Here is a 19,633-nt window from a genome sequence, read left to right as displayed (position 1 = left end):
ATTCGACCTCTGACCCCATTTTTAACTAAAAAGTTTTTGTTTTTATTTAATATGCAAAATATTTTTTACTATGCCAAATATTCGTCACAAGCGAATCTATAATGGAAAAAAGGTGTATAAAAATAAATAAATAAACACTTTTGCGTTTTTTCTAGTGAGATGTACTGTATCTAGGATCAATACGGGGAAAAGAAAAGAAATCCTTCTGAGATAACAATAAATATCTAAATACAAAATTAAATGTCAAACTTTATTTTCTCAAATTCAAAGAAAATGCTCAATCCATTCAATTCTAATCTTCTCAACCTTAAGCCATTTTATCGGCATAATTTATGTTTTAAATTTCACCCACATTTGTAATATCAACGCATCAAATTGCGTTGCACTTCGTTGAATTCCCTTGGCACCTATAAAAAGTAAGCAAAGGGATGGACTGAGGTGAAAATGCAGCAAAAGCAACAAAAGGATTTCCCAACCATTTTTCTCACATCGTCGAACTCAATTTTTGCCTTGGACCTAAGCGCCGACATAACTTAATGACGTCGTTTTATGTTTCACTTTGGCAGCGATGGCAATAAATCTCCTTGGCTTTTGCTCCAGTGTTTTTGTGGGCCTGTTGTGCAATGCAGTTTCCCCCTTTTTCCTTGGCACCCACGGTCCGTCAAAAAAACAAATCCGGGGAATGCATTGCATTTGGGACTGACTGGAATTACCACCGGAGTCGACACGGTGTCTGCTGCGAAAGTGAAATTCTCCTGGGTTCTGGTTTCTCTAGCCAAATCCAAGGAGACGAAGATTCAACACCTGGAAAATATTTCACCTGACAAGCCAAGGTGAATCGGTATGTAAAGGTAAAGGAGAGTGATTTGCACTGTGGTCGCTCGAAATATGTCGTCATTTCTAGCAAAAGAAAGCTTTAATTGGCTTTAAGGTTCAACTAGATTGGTGGGAAATCTTTAAGAATTAACGGAAAATTTAGCAGTTGGATTTAAGTTAAATATTATAAATATATAATTAAAATAAATACCTCATATTAACTGAATAGCATACTCCATTGAAGAGCCATTAGTCAATTAAAATGGAAAAACAAAAAACAAAAAGCAATACAACCATTTTTCCAACAATGCATTGCAATGCATAAATGGCGGCTGTCAGTTGCATAAGTAAAGTGTATTGTTTTTTAATTTCATTGGCACTGGAGGAGCGAACTCGAAACTTGCCTGCAGTATCTGATATGCCAGACACTGAAAGTGACAGAAACAGGAAAAAACAAGGCAAAGTTGGAAGGGGGTTGCATTTTCACACCTGAATGTTTTGCCAGTGGCACGTTGAGCTTAACTAGACAGACAGTTGGTTTATCCAAAAAGCGTCAAAGAATTCTCGGCCTCATTGTGGATAAACTGTTTTTCACCTGGCTGTCACTGCTCTAACTTCTCTGGAATTAAATCTCATCACAAGAGCTTTTCGTTCAAATGCTTAAAAGGCAGAAAATTGTGTAAATATTCCAAGGGGCAAACTCTTTCATAAAATTTGTTTAAGCACTTAAAGGCACTTGGGTAAAATGCTCACGTAGCCACTGCTCACTAAAAAGGGGTAAAAACTTGAGGTAAACTATCAAAAATAAAAAGAGCCACATTACACGGCCAATTGGGAACTGATTGGGTCTGATTCTAAGCCACTGAGGTGGATACAAGTGCAGCTCGACCAGATTGATTGCTGTCTGCAGAGCTGGCAAAAAAGCCAGCCCGTTTAAACTGGCTGAAAAACCCCCAAACCCTTCCCAAAAACCAACCCAACATCTCAAATCTCGTCTGGAAATCCTGCCTGCTCTTGAAGTGAAGAACATTTCGCCGCCGGGGCGCCGCAAAGTATGCAGTGAGTTTGCAACGAGCCTCTGCCACCAGGTTGTGTCGTGTAATGTGAGCGTTATAAATAAGTAATTAGCACATAGTGTGCAGGTGCACTGACACGACAAACATTTTGCATCGCACACACATTCCAGCGATCGTTGCCGCATATAAGTATGCCTGCAAGTATATATCCCACATCATTGCACCGCATTTAATGGCCTCCGTGAAGCGCAATTTAGTTTTCAGAACCTTTGTTCTGGCATAATGATGCTCTACGTGTCAAACATAGCATCTTTTCTTCATGTTTTCGGTTTAAAACACAGTTGTGGAGCAGCGACCTTCGGAGCCCTGAACAAAAAACACAAACACCTTTAAAAAGAAAATATTTGAAGCTTTTTTTTTGTTTTTTTAAAACTACCTTTATGTAAACTTGCCTTGATCATTTCGAATGCATGCGCTTGTAATGGCTTTCGGAATTTTAAAACACCAATTTGTATTATAGACCATAGTTTTGTTCTTTTTTATTTTTCTTAACAATTTTTTTTTGAAATACCTAAACATTAAAATAAGTTTTTAAAAGTATGCTGTGAATAAAGCATAGTCGTCTTCCTGTATAAATTCATATACATTTTGGTTTAAAAATATATTGTTGCATACTAAAATGAATTGTAAAAATCGTATTAAAGCCCCAGGTCAAGGCATTGGGCAAACAGTTCTTTAGTCTTCGTATTTGCGCAATATGGCTTAATGAAATTCCTGGCCATGCATCTCCGGACAAGAACACCTGAAATGGACCGAAAGGGAAGCTGTCACTCTGGCGACTTAATATTAAAACGGAAACGAATTAATGGCGGCCAAGTGGAGTTTCAATGGCGCTGGAAATTGGGATTGTCGCTGGCATATATGATGGGCCCACCATTCAATCAGGCAATTAACATTAATTATGATATTCGCTCGGCGACTCATTTTCCTTTGGCCACTCATCTCGTATACTTCAACGCATTCGTTTCGCATTAAAAGCATTTTTGCGGCAACTGGTCCCGAAATTCAATTTCGGTTTCCTTTCTTCCCCACGGCTTTCATTACTTTTTGCCTGTGAAAATTTGCGCTGCTGATTTCCCCGCAGGCAACTGAGGGGGATTGTAATTAATGCGGATTCCGGCGAAGGCGGTGGGGGAATATGTGAGGCGGGGTCCAACAGCCATCAGCCATCAAATATGTGAATATGGCAATCGATATGACAATTTGGTGCATCCATTTTCAGCAACTAATTGGAAGGTAAAATCTCGGGAGAGTTGCAAACATGCTGGTATGGTAAATATTATGTTTTGATTGCTGCCATTGAAAATTCCCATGGCATATGCAAATGTGTAAAACTAAAAATTAAAAAAAGAATACATGTGCTGTTAATTTACCTAAAATTTTAATCGATTTATAAAATAAATAGCAAGGTTTTACGGTGTATCTATAGATTGTATATTTGTATATGTACATTTTCATTTAATTACCATATAACTATACAAAATAAACTTTTATTTTTTATATCTATGAGCACTGCTTCGTTCCTTTTTTGTTTTCATGTCATGATGTTTCATCTCTGATAACTCATTTCATTTGAATGCAAAATGTAAACGTGTTTTTTGCCTTTGAAAATGAAAATAGCGAGAAAAATGTTCTTTGCTTCACAACGCGTACTCGGTTCGTTACCTTTCACAAGTCAATTAGTTTAATTAATTAGACTTGAACGTGATATCTCTTTGTTACAAACTAAAAATAAACTTAAAAAAATGTTAGAAAAATTCTGTGTCACCGACAAAACAAAAGTTGGTTCAATGGTAAAATGGCAAAAAAAAATTATTTATCCACTCACATTTTTTGGGAAATGTGGGTGAAATTTATCACCTAGTGAAGCTTTAAAGCGGTGAATATTACTATGTTCATTCCTTGTCTGTTTGACTTAAAATCCAGCTTCTGTTTTTCAATTTACTTCGATCCAACTACCAATAAGTGGATTAGTCTTTTAGTTGAGTGGCTTATAGAATGGCTGAAAAATAGACAAAAAGTGGAAAACTGAGCAGACTGAAGAATCTGTCTTCGCTTTCGCTAAGCTCCTGTTAAGCGGCAAATGTGGTGCGGCTAATGCGTGTATTATTGGATTTATTATTTCACGGCAACTAAACAGAGAACTCTTCCCCGAGCGGTTAAATACAGAACGTTGTGCTAAAAGTTCACGAGACAATTAAGTGCAGTATAAAGAAGAGTTACAGCGAAGAGCTCTTGGCTCTTTTAATTTCCCTTTTGAAAGACTTAATGCTGCAATCAGACAGTCACTTAAGTTACTTCCTGAATCAATTGGCCTTTTTTGTTCGCTCATTTCTTTCATTATAAGCTATGCAAATTGTTTTTCTCTTCAATTCGAAAAAACATAATTGATAAAAGAGAACTCGTTCATTTCTGGATGAATATTGAAGGATGAAAAAACTTAATGAAAATCCCTTTTAATTAAGCGTCTTTAAAACTTAAGTTGAACTTGATGACGATACATTACTCCAATAATTTTGATGAGATTCTTTTGAATTTTCCTTAATAACTCTTTTAAACCGAATAACACAGACCTTAAATAGGTAGATAAAGCCTAAAAATTAGATACACCTTACGGGTTAATCGTTAAATTAACCATAAAATATGCATATATAAGCGCAGTATTACTATTATTTCAAGAAACAGCGGAGACAGAACTATATTTAATGCCATGATAAGGTGGATTTGGCTGTTGTCCCTTATGTTGGTTATTAGTAAGAACAAGGCTTCGAATAATTGGTGCACCGATGACCTTTGCAAGGGACAACACGTCCTTTGCGGTTACAATGGGGTAAGTAGGTGATTGAAGATCCGATAAATAAAAGATACACTTAACTTTTCCTCTAGAAATTCCACTCACCTTGTCCATACCAAGCCACTGCCATGGTAAAAATGAGCAAGGATATGATTAACTTAATCGTGGACAAACACAATGATTATCGCAACAAGTTTGCCGGCGGATTGGGTAATCATTCGAAGGCAGCCAGAATGACAACGCTTCAATGGGACTCGGAGTTGGCCAAAGTGGCCGATGCTATGGTTCGTCACTGTAAGCCAACACGCGATCAGTGCGCCAGAACACGGAACTATTATTACGCCGAGGTCAGCTACTCCCTGGAAAAGTACTACTGCATGACCACGAAAAAGGCAGCTCTGAAAAAGCAACTAGATTACTGGTTTGATCCTAGTAGAAAAGAAGAGTCGCATAAACTATTTTTCTCACTCAAAGAAGCTGAACAGTAAGTCCAGTCTAAAAGAAATAATGATAACTACAAACTAAATTTACGATTTCCTTCAGGGAGTTTTCGAAGAACTACTTTCAAGTACTAAGGGATCGAGCGAATCGTTTGGGCTGTGCCATAGTGGAATACATTCGCCCATCACTCGTCCATCAACTGCTAAAGTGCGTCTACAATTGCGGAGTGAGTCTCTGCGAGGACGATCATAATCCTGTCTACGAGGATACCGAACATGATGCGGCTGAAGAATGTGAGAAGGGCACCAATTCGAAATATAAAAATCTTTGCCACAACGATGAACGCGTTAAAAGCTGCGATGGAGGACAACTCTTTGTGGAAACTGCAAGTTATAATGAAACTGACTCTGAAGATGAAACTGAACCAATGCCAACTACGATTAAACTTCCTCCTTATACGCCCGATGATAAGTTACCACCCATACCGGAAAACCCCAGGACATTTGAGTATGTGGTTGCTTTTGATGGAATTGCATCATCAAGGACAAAGGGAAATCATTCACTCAGACTTGATAGGAATAAAAAGTACAAGTATAGGTCACTTAATCCATATAAAGTAACCAAAAGAAGCCATAAAAAATAGTTTAATTAATTTTATAATTATTAAACACCTTGTAAATCATATACTTATTTATATAATAACCAAATACTTCCCTGGTAATATTGCAGTAATTACCTTACAAATGCTCAAGAACGTTACCAAAAACTGTGCAAGATATTCAGGAATTAAAATGACAATTGAGTTGTTTCTGTCTTCAGCTGTAGATCAGATATCAATAATCAAACCTGGGTAGCGAGAAAATAAGCTCAAAAACCGAAACCAAATCGGATTCAATTCCAATTCATAAACAGAGGCCCATTCCGACTGCACTTTTCCTACTCCTCTGGTTCGGATGTGTGTTATCTGTGGGAAATGAGGTTTTCGGAGAAGGGCGCAATGGTCAGACAAAAATATGAAAATATACAGGAAAAACAGGCTCTCACATGAACATGGTTTCTGGCAAGTGGGATCCTTTGGCCACCGTATATGGCACCTGGGGAAATCAAGCAGCCAGGACTCTCATGCCGGCCTCATTCCGCCACTTCAACTGCAACTGTAAATGAAATGAAAACGACCACAGACAAATAACAAAACATGACAACAAGTTGGTTTTTCCCCTTTTTCCTCTGCTTAGGCGCATTTCCCAGGAAAAAAAGTTGCTTTTGACAGTCTACTAAAGTCCAGAAACTTATCAAGAGAGAAAACTGCAAGAGAAGAAGAATTCCATAGTTCATAGCATTTTTAGCCTCTTGTTTTGCAGTTCGATTGGGTGAAAAGCGAAAGATAAAATCAATCAATTTCACAAAATAAAAGTATTACAGTTGAACAGGAATGTTTTCAGGTTTAATTACTCTTCATTTATTCGAGTATTAAAAGGGTACGAATTTTGGATTTAAACAAAAATGGTAGTTTTAAAATGCAAAAAAAAATTATTTCAACAAAAAAAATCAATAAACAATTCAGAAATTTTATTTTTTACTTAATTTCTTTATTTATCGGGTATTCTGATATTATTAATTTTCATAAAGAATTCGTTCCTACATTTTTAACATTGACTTACGTTTAATAAGTACAAAAATAAAATTTTAAAATTGACCTGAATTTTAATACCATGCTAAACCGTGCGACTAGAATGTCAAAACTGTGAAGGAACCAATCTGACATTTAACTCCAACTTGTGCTGCCAAGTTTCCCCACCAGGAAGTGGGTGGTTTCTTACCTCCAAGGAAAATCCTCGTCTGAATAGCTGTCGCAACGTATTAAATGGCCAGCGTGGCTTTTGGGGGCGGGAGTAGATGGGCCGACTAGCTCTAACCACAATTTATGTCGACTTCACTTCCGGTCTGTGGGAAATAACTCTTGTTAGGCTGCCAGGAGCCAGAAGTCCTGCCCTGTTGTGCACTCTGGGTGTGTGTGTGTGAGTGTGTATAGGTGCGGTATTTCTTGTCATCATTTTCAGGCAGCTGCAAATTAACTTGCATAATTTAAGCGTCTGTCGGAAAACGTGGTACGCTTAGTTCATCGGCGCATTTAAAGCCTGGCGAAGACCCATTATGGCCTTTTGGCCTTGGCTGCTAAATTATGAGCGCACTGATATTTAATTTCAAGGTGTCTAACAGTATGCAACAATAAAACTTGGAATAATAATATTTTATAGACTACTTATAGGCAACTTTATAAGTGATTTAAAAAATCTAGATTTTTTCTTGGGGACTTGATTTATAAAAATATATTTTAGAATACTTTAAATTATTTCCACGCACTTGGAATTACTCCTCATTATGCAGAGTCAGTATAGAAATGACGACAGTCTCTTTGTCCTTGGCTGTGGCGCCAGAATAATGTCAAGTTTCGGCAATCGCATAAATTCTATGGCGCGTGCGGTTTTCGGGACTCTAGTTCTGCTGTAGCAGTAAATCTGCAAATTTTTAAGCACTATCCGAAAATCGGGAGGGCACTGCAAGAGCCAATGACTGCCACTTGGCAACATTGGGAATTGAGAGCAGAGGAAGCGAAACAAAAAAATTGAAGAAAGGGAAATAAAGCATAAAATGTGAATGCGAATGGGAATGCGAATGCTGGCGGCTTGTTGCCGGCATTGGAAATTTACGAGTGACACAAATGGCCTTCTTGCTGCTGCATTGCAGTCGGTTTGAAATTGGAAATGGAAATAGGAGAAGCTGCTTTAATGACAAGACAAATTATGAAATTTTTAAGATGTTTAACTTTCTTGGCAAACTTTCAGATAAAAAATGAGTTTATGAGAGCAAGAAGGAAAAAGAGAGTAATAGGCATTAAAGATTTATATTCTTTATTTTATGGTTTTGTTTTATGGTTCAGTGTTTATGGTTCAGTGGGTTTTTTATTTCAATTATACATTTTAAAGTCGGAAAGGGAAACCAAAATAAAAAAAACTTTCTTAAATTATTTGTTGAAATAACCATGAAATTTAATACATTTGCAATTGAAAAGTTATAAAACAAATATAGCAAATTTAGCGCAGGCTTTAAAGGCAAAGCAATCTCTAACAAAGCCCCCTGTCTTTCATAGAACTTGGTCCTGAGTGAAATCATGGCATAACAATAAAGGCTGAAACCAAGGAAGAAAGCGGCAAGATGCGACCAAGTTAAAGACAATGGCTCTTGCCACATATTGTCTCTTGGTGAGCCGCAAAATGAAATGGAGACTGGGCCAGTTGGAGTTCCCAATTCTCAATGCATATGGCCGTGTCAGCAGAAAGATTAACAACAATAAGAAATATCTCGACCTATCCAAAATCGAACTGACAAAGTGTGCGGCGGCAGCGTCTTGCCAACCGGTCCCATTCCTCATTCTTCAGCTAAATCCAGTGTGTTTGGTAGCCCAAATCCCGGGTCCTGACTATTGTTAACAACTTGGATATTGTGCCTGACAGGAGTCGACAACGTGCGGCCAGGATTGATGTGGGTGATGGGAACGGATGTTTGTATTTGCCACTCGAAACAATAAATCCACTTGGGGCAAACCCAAACCGGAATCAACCACAAAAACCCTATGGCAAATATCGCAAAAAGTAAAAACACACCAACGACTAGAAATGGCAACTGAATTATGGCCAAAGTTCGACAAGGTGGACCAATTGATTTTGAGTTTATTGTGTTAATTTCTATTAAAAAATACAACGCTTTGTTTTCATTATTAAAGGCTTTTGTTAATTTTTTTGTTTGCAAACTGAACATAATACATAAATATTATAAACCAATATGCCTGATAAACCCACAAATGGTAAGGGAAACAAATCAAATGAAAAGTACAAATTGTCAGCAATATAAATAATTTCCTATCCGATTTCCATCACGAATCACTCGACACTTAACTGGTAAAAAGTTATTCAAAGCCAATTAATTAACCTCTAATTGCATTGGCAATGAAATCTAATTAATCATTCTGCTTGCATACAACAGAAACAAACTTATTTGGTACTTTGATTAATGGCTAAAACTGGGAATACCGAATAAAAATGCATTTCAAGAGTGGACGAAGGGCTGTCCAAAAGTAAAATCAATCTTCGTTTCAAAAAGTTCTTGTGCCTTTGCTTTTGACACTTGCTTGGTCGGATTTTGTGGCCGAGGAAAAAGGTTGGCCATAATTGTCAGTGCCAGGTTTTAGTCGGGATCAAGATTACGTAGAAAAAGTTGAAAAGGGTTGATCTCAAGAAGTGATTTGGCTTTGCAAGATGCTGCTCAAATAATGTTTAAGTATCAACTTGTGGCGGGTATAAAAAAAGGTTGTGGGAGATTTTCACCTTCTAATTGTTTTTCTTAAGCTTAACTACTCATGTTTCATTAAATAATTATCTTTCCCTTACATGAGTAGTTTATTTAAGCAAAATCACATTAAAAGGATTAATGGACTAACACTCATGCTCCATAGTTTACAATTTTGACTGGCTTTAGATAACATTAATTATTTTGGCTTATTGAGAATTAAAGAAAAAGTTTTCTCTTTCTATTTAACCAGTCTACTGTACTGCAGTACACCTAATAACAGGGCAAAGATATCGATCCTAGTGTGCAGACAAATAAACAATAATTAATTTTACTTAATGCAGCCGGAGCACAAAGATACATTAAGTTTCCAGTGCTTTCAGAAAACCACCATTCCTATCAATTTTAACTGATGTGCTGTGTTTTATGGGAATGTTATCATTTTCACCTGACAAGAGCACATTTCCTCAGAATTTTTATTCGAGTTCAGTGGATTTTTAAAAATTTAGATATTTATAAAACAAACTTTTTATTTTTCAGATCAAAACTCTCTTTTTTACTTACTAAGTGCTTGATGAATTAATGACAATTTTTGTTATGCATCCTTGAACCCGAAACATTCATTTTCTTTTTGAGCTCCTTTGAGACTCATTTGAATTCCTGCTTTAATACGACAAAAAGAATGCAATAACAAAAAAACCCAGTATGAAGTTTGCATTTAAGCCTGTCCCAATGTTTTTGTTGTCGTCTGGCGAGGACACTTGAGACTGACATATAAAACATGTCTAGCTCGAAGTGCGTGAGTTGCTGCCTCTGCCTGCGAACTGTTGCACAGGAATCACCGGGGCATACTTGGACTCGTTCACCCATCCACATCCACAAACCCTCCCATCCAAGCCCCGATTTTCAGTCCATTCCGATGGCCAAAACTCTCTCGGTGTCACAGGCAATTTGATGCCTGATATTTTTACCATTTAGTTCAATCAATTTGTCACAATTTCCGGCAGTGGTTGATAAAATGGCAGAACGCAGAATAAGCGCCCTGAGCCAGAACCTATTGAAACCTAATGGGACACACAGCTCAGTTACAGTGAAAGACGATGGTGGTGGGTGGATGCTTGTGGATGCGGATTGCTCGCAGGTCATTGATCAGATCTACGCGACAAACATAACAATGTGGGCTGGACCCAACCGAAACTGGCACGTACTCCGAAAATTTGTAACTTGTTGAAATAATTTCCTTCCTTTTAACCCCACAAAGCTACACTGTGGCTGACCTTCGACATTTCAGGACTGAGTGTCAATAATGAATAATGGTTTTTAAGCAAATAAGTCTTAAAATGATTAGTTAAAAGTACAGAAAAATATTTGTTAAACGAAATTGGTAAAAAAGAAAATTAAAATAAGTAAATATATTGTATTATTTACCCTCTTTTTTTAAGAACAAAATAAAAATATAAATAAACGTTTATTTATTTTGTGTACTAAAAATCATTCTTAATAATGTATATAAAATTAGGTATGTAGGGTTCTCAATATTGTTCTGCAAATGTTTGGAGTTTATTTTATAGTATTTAAAGTGTATAATTCAAGGGGTATATTCCATGGTTGGTCTTACTCCTACTTTTTCTTAAACTCTGCCTTTTACTTTATTATTTTTTAGCGCCGAAAAACTGCACAGCGTTTTATACCTGCAGGCGCAGCCGTGAGTTATGACATAATGGCAACACACACATTTTGGCGCCTTACCCAGCCAGTTGGCCCCTTCAATCCCGACTTCTCCTGGCTGCTGCAGGTTCTATTAAAATTCAAGTGCGCTGCAGCACCGGCCCAAGTGAGTAAGGAGTGCGGAAATTACATAGTAAATTTTGCCACAAAGTCCAAGCTAGGCCAGGCCAAAAATGGTACAGCCGAAAAAGGAGCAAAGCAATTTAATTAAAAACCGTGGCAAAAGGACAGAGAGGCAAACAAGTTTTCGGCTTTGTTTGGTGTTATGCGGTTTCACATGGTGACCCTTAATTAGTTGACAATCTATGCCCCAAATCAAGGGGGCAAAAGTGCAAATAGATTCTATAATTTTAAAATAAAATTTAATTTGAAATATTCTCTATATAATTTAAAAATTGTAAGCTCACCCACAAAGGTTTTGCTTAATTAGTTAAGAAATCTACAAGTAGATAACAGCCACTAACGCACACTAAATTTGTCATTTTCCCTTGTTAAAGCGCCACCTTTTTTTATTGAGCACTTAAAACCTTGATAATGTGTCAGAATGAATTCCCGCGGAAGGGGAAATTCAAATCCGTGTCTGGTGGCAGCTTTGGAAGGGGTTAACTTACGTGTTTTGTCAGCCGGCTATCGCATGTTGACCATCGTGTTTGGGTCATTCGACTTTTCCGGCTCAGAGGTCCATGGAAAATCTATGACAGGGAACCCATAGCATTCGTCACGCAATTTAACCAATTTTGACTTCTTTCACTTGCCAATTCCCTTTAGTTTTTATTCTATCACTACTTTTTTACCTTTAAAATCACTTTCGCTGTGGCTCCACTTTGTTCTGTATATAAAAGTAGGTATCCAATTACTCCCAGAGTACTTTCTCTCTTACACCTAGAATATATTCTTAGTCAAAATAGATATAACATTCTCATAGGTGCAAGTAAACGATCCAAACTTTTTGTACTTAAAAGGGGAAGCATTAAAGCCAATTAAATTACTTCGATCGCAGCCCTTAAAAGTTGTTTGTAGACCAAAAAGTTAAAAAATAAATATAAAACACCAACAAGCCATAAAACAACGCAAAGTTACAAACAAAATATTCACGTCACTTTGATAAACATTTTCGGGCAATAAATAGTTCGCTTTAAAACTTTATTATGGACCCCACAAAGAACCAGCCAGCAAATGAAGCACAAAAAATAAAAGCCAATTTAAGCGTAAAAGAAAATATTTCGGAAAATAAAAATAAGAACAAGGCAACATGGCGATTGCGCGGTGTTAAACTTTTTATGACTTTCCCTTGGCTTTCGTTTCCTCTGAGCCATACTTTCACTCAGCCTTTTTTCTTACTTTGTTAAATATAAATATTTCTGTCTCGACAACTTTATCGTTATAGGTCCATTATCATTTGTACCATTATTATGGGCATTATGACTGAGGCAAGCCCAGGCCATTAGACTTTTGAGAACAGCTTGGTCCAATTATAAATGGTCAATTAAAAATTTGCAGTCACTTGTTAATAATGTCGAGCCAGAGACACACCTTAAATGTCATTTCACTTTCTTTATTACTTTCCTCCTATTACTTCTTAGTGTACTTAAGAAATTAAGTTTTTTTCTTACTTCTGAAGTTCCTAACGACGTGAATTTTCTTTTAATATGATATTATTTCTTGCTTGGTTTCCTAAGTTTACATTTTTAAAAAAATAATTCAAATTGACTTGAGGCTGCCAAATGCTTGGAAACTTGTCTCCATCTGTTAGTGTCCATCCATTATGTTCATTTCTCTGGATAGCAATTTTCGTGCCTCGTTTATCAATAGGAACCACACACATCCGAGAGGCAAGACAAACAAAACTTGCGCCCAAGGTGTTACACGTAGCATAACGATATGTGAGAGGCTGAAGCTGAAGACTAGTTGCGAATATCAGGAATGCCAGCTTTAAGAAAAGTCCAAGGGGCAAATGGGGTGCAGCCTAGAATATTGCGTATACACAAAAGTAAAAGTAGTTCTCAAGTGCCGCACACTTCCGCACAATGCGACAAAGTGTAAAAAGGACACCAGCGCCAGGACCCGCCGCTGCTGCAGCAGGGAAAAGACGGATCTGAAGGCGAAACAAAAAGTTGCAAGTCAGAGACAAAGTGGGGCACAGGTCCAATAAAAAACCAAAGGATGCGAAAACATCAACATCAGGGTGCCAAGAACGAAAGGCAGAGGAAAATCGAGCCAGATACAGACTACAGACAGCAACCGAAACCGATGTGCATTTTCCACACTCTTTGGAAACTGAGATGCATGAGACACACTACATATGGGCACTTCCAAAAAAAAGTCCACCAAGCCAAAAACCTTGAAACTTGAATAAAACATATTTCCACATGATTTTGCCCCGATATTAGTTTCTAATTAGTTGGATACTGAGCTTAACTACAAATTTCGAGTATAGTTTGATTATTTTTATGACAAACTCTACCAATATACGGAATAATCAGTTTTTGGCTATTTTTTTGTTATTTTTTGGACCTGTCTTCTGTTGTTAATTTATCCTATAGTAATGCTAATATGTAACATTTTTCTGTACTGAATGCTTCATTCACATGCTAAACTATTAAGTTAAAAGCAAAACATCCAGCAATTGAGAGATAGAGGTAAAAAAATCCGCTTTACCAAACAGTCGGAAAAAATGTCCCGAGCGACATGTCCCGAGCGAATGTGGTTGAAACTTTATAAAAAAAAAACGGCAAAGAATTTTTGAGTAAAACCAAAAGCATTTCACAGCGACATGTTTGAACAACATTCTAAAAAAAATCGCATTCAAATATTCCATCAGAATTCGCTAATTTCTGGTGTTGTATGAACTTCCCCGAAATCCACTTCTATTTTTGTCCCGAGCGAATACGGCAGTTTTTTACCGATATCTTAAAAACTAAAAGTGGTACAAAATCAAGATTTTTACCAAAAATAGAGCTTGGGAAGAGTGAAAAGAAAAGCCTATAATTAAAATTAAAATCCATTGTTTTACAATTTTTTTTCAACTTTAAAGGTGTGCAAATGTCCCGAGCGACATTTTGGAAGTGCCCATATATATGTACATATGTGAGCCGGTCCTTCTGTCCTCTTTGTCCTTCGGTCTGTGTGCTTGCTGACAGCAGGATGGCAGAAATTCAAGTCAACACTCACAAGTGGAAATTAAAATAAATCCAAAAAATAATGTGCATATACAACTGTAGGAACATATGTAAGATTGCCTATGAATTACCGATGTTGTAACTTAATATAAATCAAATGACCTTAAGGTATTAATTTTAAATAAATCATTTAATCGAAACGTGAACGGCTAAGCCTAAAAATATTGCCATAATAGCTATACATCATTACTATGTAATCATTACAAAAGTAATTTGTTATAAATACTTAAATGATGAATAATATTGGTAATCTTATAAAAGGTAGAAAAAGCAAATTTTAATGTTTCGAAAATCAAAATTTTATAAAATTTAGAAATTTATAGTTCTAACTTAAACATTGTTAATTGCTTCATGGTTCAAATTCATTTATATTTTTAAAATATAAAAACATCACAAAATTTTTTGTTAAATTCTATTTATAATAATTAGTATAAATGATTAATGTGCAGGCTCCACTGTAATGTGCAATGGCTATGTATTACAGCAAGGACATAACTTGGTCGTCAGCAGCTTGTGTGCAATGCGTATGCAAGTTTGCTCGTTTCTCCACAGAAGAAGCCACTTGCAGCCGGCGAATGTCATGCTCACACAGATACAAACGCACACAGGAAAACACACTGAAGCAACTTGTGAGAGGAAGCAGTCGATCCTTGAGTTTTCATATAAATCTATAGCAGCTTAAGAACGAGAAATGCATATATATTTATAGGGGCAAAGCATATATATCTTAGGCACTATAGTGCACACTGAGACAGCCGAGGCAACTTAAGGGCATTTTATAGCTGAATAGCCACGATTCATCTCCATTTCCATATCGGAACTATCTGTCTGACTGCAAGTGTCTTTTGATTGAAAATAACTGTGTGGTAAAGATGCAAAAGAAGTGAAAAGTGCAAAAAAAACGGTAAAAATTACCTAACCTTAACCCGTCTTAAACAGAAAATACATTTATTTATACTTATTACATGGTTAAAAAATATTTCTTCCATTCAAGATAGGGTACCATATACGTTTACAGTAGCACGGTTGATATCGTAAGCAAACCAGTTCGAATGAAACATATAGTCGCCATGAGGAACTGGAAGTACGGCAGTAGCTTTCGTATTTACAGAATCGATTGACACTTTATCCACAATTAGATCGTGCTGAAAACAAAGTAGACAATCAAATACATCATGAATTATTATATCGTTATAGCAACCGGACTCACGTTAAATGTGCAGGAATCATTCATATTGGAGTAACTTTTAAAGAAACTGTGAATATAAGCTGCAACTGGATTAGATTTTGGGTTTTTAAGAAGTTTGCAGGCATCTACTGTTACGTTAAAGAGAGACGGTTTATAGCCATTATATTTTTTCAAAAATGCAAAGTTAACCTGAAACGAAAAACAATCGAAAGAACCACACAAAAAAAGCCTCATATCAAATTAAAATTTATCTTAAATAATGTAAAATCGATCAAAGTTTCATATCGATTTTTTTTGTGTGTAGCACCTAGAAATTTAACAGCATACATACCTTTACTTTGGTAACAGGCTTTTTTAACAACTTTACTTTTAAGGAAAGGTATTTATAAGTACGATTCACTGACTTTAGAAAGCAATAGTCGAAGCTTGCGAACTCAGGATCGAGGGAAGTGCATTTAATGTTGGTAAACTCCACTTTTGATACAATCTAAAAAGTCGTTTGTGTTATATGAATGTCTTATTCAAAATATATTCTTACTTGTTTAAAAAAGTACAGGAAAATAATCAGTTGCAACAGGCGAATTCGAGAAGCCATTTTCAACAGCAACGGTGAACAGTTTCGACGGGAATGAGAAATAACAATTTTGTTTGGGCTATAATACCTTCTATCGATTAAAATCACCTGTAATGCGACCTGATAACATATAATGATTATACCAGTGAAGTTAGCAAAAAACAGATAATTAAAATTTTTTAATTTGTTGTTTTGCAGTTTAATCACCCGCTTAGTTTGAACATAGGCCCAAGTTGGTGATTGAACTGCAATTTAGCAAAGCATTTCAAGGTCATTGTATTACGACTTTAATTGGTGGATTTTGAGAATTCTGCTGATTTTTAATCTCTAATTTTGATACTGCATTTAAGCTTCATTACTTTTTTAAATTTTTTAACCTTGCTGCATTTATTTTCGACGGCATTTTAAAGAGCAACTATATGCGAAAGAATATAATGCCAGATTTAATGGTGCGACCCCAAAGTACTTCCATTCCCAGATAAACTAAACCGAAACTCCTCCAACTATCGCTCGGTGTGAGCCACGAAGCAACAGAAAGTAGTCAAAAGTTATAATTTCAATTTCGGCAACAACCGAAAACTTTTCGCAGCTCGTTGGTGACTCTTGGCCAAAACATCTAGAAAATAATTAAATAAGGAAAAAAAAATCGCCAAGGGAGCCAACAGCACGAGAAGCCAGAGTTAAATGCTAAACGGGTCTCAAGTGAATCGCGACAAGCAGGGCAAAATACAAAAAAAGAAAAAAATAATAATAATAACAGAAACTGCAATTGCAATTGCAACTGGAAGGACCAACAATTGCATATGCACTTGTATTCTTTCGTGGTACTCCAAGATACCCAGGACCCTCCGGTCCAGAAAAAAAAACTGACCATTGGCATTGGAGGAGGGAACGGAAAAGTTTTTCAATTAAATTTGTTTAGAATTTAACTTGGCAATTGGCCTGAGCTCTGAGTCCTTCAACGAAGTTCGCAAAGAATCCATTTCGACATTAGGTTGCAGGCCAAAGTGGACTTCAAGTGGAGTTCAACACCAGGCAAAATGAGGGACACACAAAATTACCAATAAATAGTTAATCCAATCCACATTTTATCGAAATGTTTGTATGCCAATCGGCTGGGTGCCAGCAATTAAAAACTGATAGGTTCGTTGTGGCAATAATTTATATTCAACGGGGATCGTAAATCAAAGTGCCTCAGGTTTTTAATATAGTAAAATTTTAATTAATATAAAAGGTCCAGAGCAACATCTAAACTTCTTATTTAGAAAGACTGACAATTATAAATAAATAAAAAGTAGTAAATATTTCTAGATAAATAACAACAAAAACATTTATTTTCATGGTACTTAAAGCGTCTAGACACTGCTACTGACGTCTTTCCCGAATACAGCTAGAAAAGGTAGCTTATTATTCGAATATCTGTCTTATTTACAACGAACTTACCTCTCCATGAGAAGCTTTAGGGTGCTACGCCTAGGGATAAGCACCATAAAAACAATAATTCCCAAACTGCTTCCCGAATACAAGGCAAAATTATGGACCAACTTAAAAAAACTGTTGTAATTAAAAAAGGAAGAAATCTGCAATATCCAAATGGCGCCCATAACAACAAAGAGCCGAAAGACCATTAGATAACTGAGAACGAAATTTGGAATGCAAATTATGCCTGCTCACAAAATTCTGAAAAGGATTTGTTCTTACGTTTCAGTATCAAAGCTGAAGCATTGTATTGTCATCTCCTCATCTTGATTTAACTTCTTTAGCTCCCTCTTAACTTTATAAATGCCAATAACCGTTAGAACAAACATGATCACAATTAAAATGGTTAGAATCAGCATTGGTCCAATTAAGTATATGAATGAAGAGGGCCCGATATCTGTGGGCGATAGGAAATATATAGTAAGAGCTAACCGAAATGATTTTTTTATTCAGACCTCTCAGCTCGCAATTATAATAACCCACTAGGGGCATCCAGTTCCATTTATGGAGATCCTTCTCCCAAACTTCATTAATTAGATAAATAACTCCTGTTGGAAAAGCAGCCATGCCCCAAGCAAAGGCACTGTATTCACAAAACTGAAAGCGAGGTTCCTCACGACTCATGGACGTCAATGATTTCCATAAATGAAAGCTGATAACACACATCCAGAGATTGTAGGCCAACATGGAGAAGTATCTAAAGTAACCTGAAAAAAACCGCTAATGCTATTAGTCTTTCCCATTATTAAGATCCATTCCGAAATACATATTAACAACTAACCTGATATGAGGCAAATGCGGTTTAATATATTAAATTCATCCAGTACCAAGGTAAGATTATTGAAGAGCGTGCAGAATAAGCTACATATAAGAACCTTGCCGAGGACATTTCGAAGCTTTTTGACGTAAAGATACACTGACAATGTGAGAATGTAACATATTACGGATATTATCGTGACTGGAAGTACAGAAACAGAGAAATTAAGTTAACAGCTTAGGTGGTCAAGTAATAAGTTTAATTACTCTCGATGGTCGCTGGCAGCAAAACCTTGTTGCAAATGTGATGAACAACCCAAATGGACTGTGGGAATTCCGAATTAAACTGGGGATAGAGGCAATACTCTTCTTTGCCCAAGATTTGGACATTTTTGTATACAAATATGGATCCATCCTAAAGAGTTTGTGTTAGAATCTTATATACTGTTTATAGATTGCAGGGCAAACCTTTAGTATCCGGTACTCATCTTCCCTCAGACTGACCACCTGATCGCAGCTCTGAAACTGTTCTCTTAGCACAAGGACCTCGCTCAAATTGGGCTGCGGCGCCATTCTTAGCTCCTCAACAGTTGGATATACATCAAGTGTGTCATTTAAAGTTAGATTTAACACCGATAAACTAATCTTCTCTTTAAAGCCATCGTTACACTTTCCGTTTATCAAGATATTCTTTCGGGGGCAGCAGACCCGGACACAGGGCATCAGTTCACGGAGACAGGCTCTTAAGTGTGTTTTTACAGCCGTTGAATTCTTAACAATAGTTAAAATTACAATTGTACGTAATAATTTTAAATGCGGATACATTTTTTAAGTAATAACTTTCAGATATATTATTTCAATTTTGTTTTTATCCATAAGAAAAGTCTCATGAATATATATACTTTATGTGGTCGGAAACGTCTCCTTCACTGCGTTGCAAACTTCTGACTGAAATTAGAATACCCTCTGCAAGGGTATAACAAAAAAATTATTTTTTCTTAAATTCTCTTGAACTCTCTTGGATCCCAAGGTCACCCATTTGATATCACACAAACAACAATATTCGCAAACTATTCCTTTTATAGCAAAAATTCTTGAGATTAAAAAAAATTATACTGTTATCTTTTTGTATAAGAAACACTTAACAACAAAAACACGAAGATATCAAGATGAAAGCATGGCTGACTCAGTTTTAGGAATTGCCCTACGCATGTAGTCGGAAGTGTGTGTTCAGTGACTGAACTTCAGTCCAAC

General features: G+C 36.4%; 4 protein-coding genes and 1 long non-coding RNA gene across 6 annotated transcripts; 1 reads left to right on the top strand and 4 right to left on the bottom strand.

Annotated features, from left to right (window-relative positions):
* Positions 1-2,888: 2,888 nt before the first annotated feature.
* Positions 2,889-4,386, bottom strand: LOC138913826 (uncharacterized). Its single transcript, XR_011419686.1, has 2 exons — positions 3,359-4,386; positions 2,889-3,226 (listed from the first exon to the last, which is right to left on the bottom strand). It is a non-coding gene; the product is annotated as an uncharacterized lncRNA (long non-coding RNA).
* A 175-nt stretch (positions 4,387-4,561) lies between these two features.
* On the top strand, positions 4,562-5,809 carry LOC108055409 (venom allergen-1). The gene is made up of 3 exons (XM_017138727.3): positions 4,562-4,722; positions 4,779-5,170; positions 5,230-5,809. Exons 1-3 carry the CDS (start codon positions 4,603-4,605, stop codon positions 5,768-5,770), a joined length of 1,053 nt encoding a protein of 350 aa, XP_016994216.2. The 5' UTR covers positions 4,562-4,602; the 3' UTR covers positions 5,771-5,809.
* A 9,561-nt stretch (positions 5,810-15,370) lies between these two features.
* On the bottom strand, positions 15,371-16,165 carry LOC108055413 (uncharacterized). Of its 2 annotated transcripts, none has more exons than XM_017138732.2 (4): positions 16,109-16,165; positions 15,902-16,057; positions 15,592-15,759; positions 15,371-15,526 (listed from the first exon to the last, which is right to left on the bottom strand). In XM_017138732.2, exons 1-4 carry the CDS (start codon positions 16,163-16,165, stop codon positions 15,371-15,373), a joined length of 537 nt encoding a protein of 178 aa, XP_016994221.1. The 2 variants fall into 2 exon arrangements, with proteins under 2 accessions (XP_016994221.1, XP_016994222.1); XM_017138733.2 differs by having other exon boundaries at positions 15,902-16,039.
* Positions 16,166-17,481: 1,316 nt separating this feature from the next.
* On the bottom strand, positions 17,482-18,207 carry LOC123003195 (probable G-protein coupled receptor Mth-like 7). The gene is made up of 4 exons (XM_044394933.2): positions 18,079-18,207; positions 17,846-18,020; positions 17,588-17,779; positions 17,482-17,534 (listed from the first exon to the last, which is right to left on the bottom strand). Exons 1-4 carry the CDS (start codon positions 18,188-18,190, stop codon positions 17,510-17,512), a joined length of 504 nt encoding a protein of 167 aa, XP_044250868.2. The 5' UTR covers positions 18,191-18,207; the 3' UTR covers positions 17,482-17,509.
* A 344-nt stretch (positions 18,208-18,551) lies between these two features.
* Positions 18,552-19,168, bottom strand: LOC138911953 (probable G-protein coupled receptor Mth-like 12). The gene is made up of 2 exons (XM_070211625.1): positions 18,848-19,168; positions 18,552-18,794 (listed from the first exon to the last, which is right to left on the bottom strand). The coding sequence occupies exons 1-2, from the start codon at positions 19,100-19,102 to the stop codon at positions 18,639-18,641; spliced, it is 411 nt and encodes a 136-aa protein (XP_070067726.1). The 5' UTR covers positions 19,103-19,168; the 3' UTR covers positions 18,552-18,638.
* Between the last annotated feature and the right edge of the window lie 465 nt (positions 19,169-19,633).

Source organism: Drosophila takahashii, chromosome 2L, assembly GCF_030179915.1.
Source record: "Drosophila takahashii strain IR98-3 E-12201 chromosome 2L, DtakHiC1v2, whole genome shotgun sequence".
Lineage (NCBI taxonomy): Eukaryota > Metazoa > Arthropoda > Insecta > Diptera > Drosophilidae > Drosophila > Drosophila takahashii.
The sequence above is the reverse complement of the archived record's forward strand: the minus strand, read 5'-3'. Positions and strand labels throughout refer to the sequence as shown.

Coding starts and splice junctions, on each gene's coding strand:
- LOC108055409 (XM_017138727.3), top strand. CDS start 4,603: ATGATAAGGTGGATTTGGCTGTTGTCCCTTATGTTGGTTATTAGTAAG. Junction 4,723..4,778: donor TCCTTTGCGGTTACAATGGG/GTAAGTAGGTGA, acceptor CTTTTCCTCTAG/AAATTCCACTCACCTTGTCC. Junction 5,171..5,229: donor TCACTCAAAGAAGCTGAACA/GTAAGTCCAGTC, acceptor GATTTCCTTCAG/GGAGTTTTCGAAGAACTACT.
- LOC123003195 (XM_044394933.2), bottom strand. CDS start 18,190: ATGGCTGCTTTTCCAACAGGAGTTATTTATCTAATTAATGAAGTTTGG. Junction 18,021..18,078: donor TTATAATTGCGAGCTGAGAG/GTCTGAATAAAA, acceptor TATCGCCCACAG/ATATCGGGCCCTCTTCATTC. Junction 17,535..17,587: donor CTAAAGCTTCTCATGGAGAG/GTAAGTTCGTTG, acceptor TACCTTTTCTAG/CTGTATTCGGGAAAGACGTC.
- LOC108055413 (XM_017138732.2), bottom strand. CDS start 16,165: ATGGCTTCTCGAATTCGCCTGTTGCAACTGATTATTTTCCTGTACTTT. Junction 15,760..15,901: donor AGCCTGTTACCAAAGTAAAG/GTATGTATGCTG, acceptor TTTTCGTTTCAG/GTTAACTTTGCATTTTTGAA. Junction 15,527..15,591: donor ATGATTCCTGCACATTTAAC/GTGAGTCCGGTT, acceptor CTTTGTTTTCAG/CACGATCTAATTGTGGATAA.
- LOC138911953 (XM_070211625.1), bottom strand. CDS start 19,102: ATGCCCTGTGTCCGGGTCTGCTGCCCCCGAAAGAATATCTTGATAAAC. Junction 18,795..18,847: donor ATGAGTACCGGATACTAAAG/GTTTGCCCTGCA, acceptor CAAACTCTTTAG/GATGGATCCATATTTGTATA.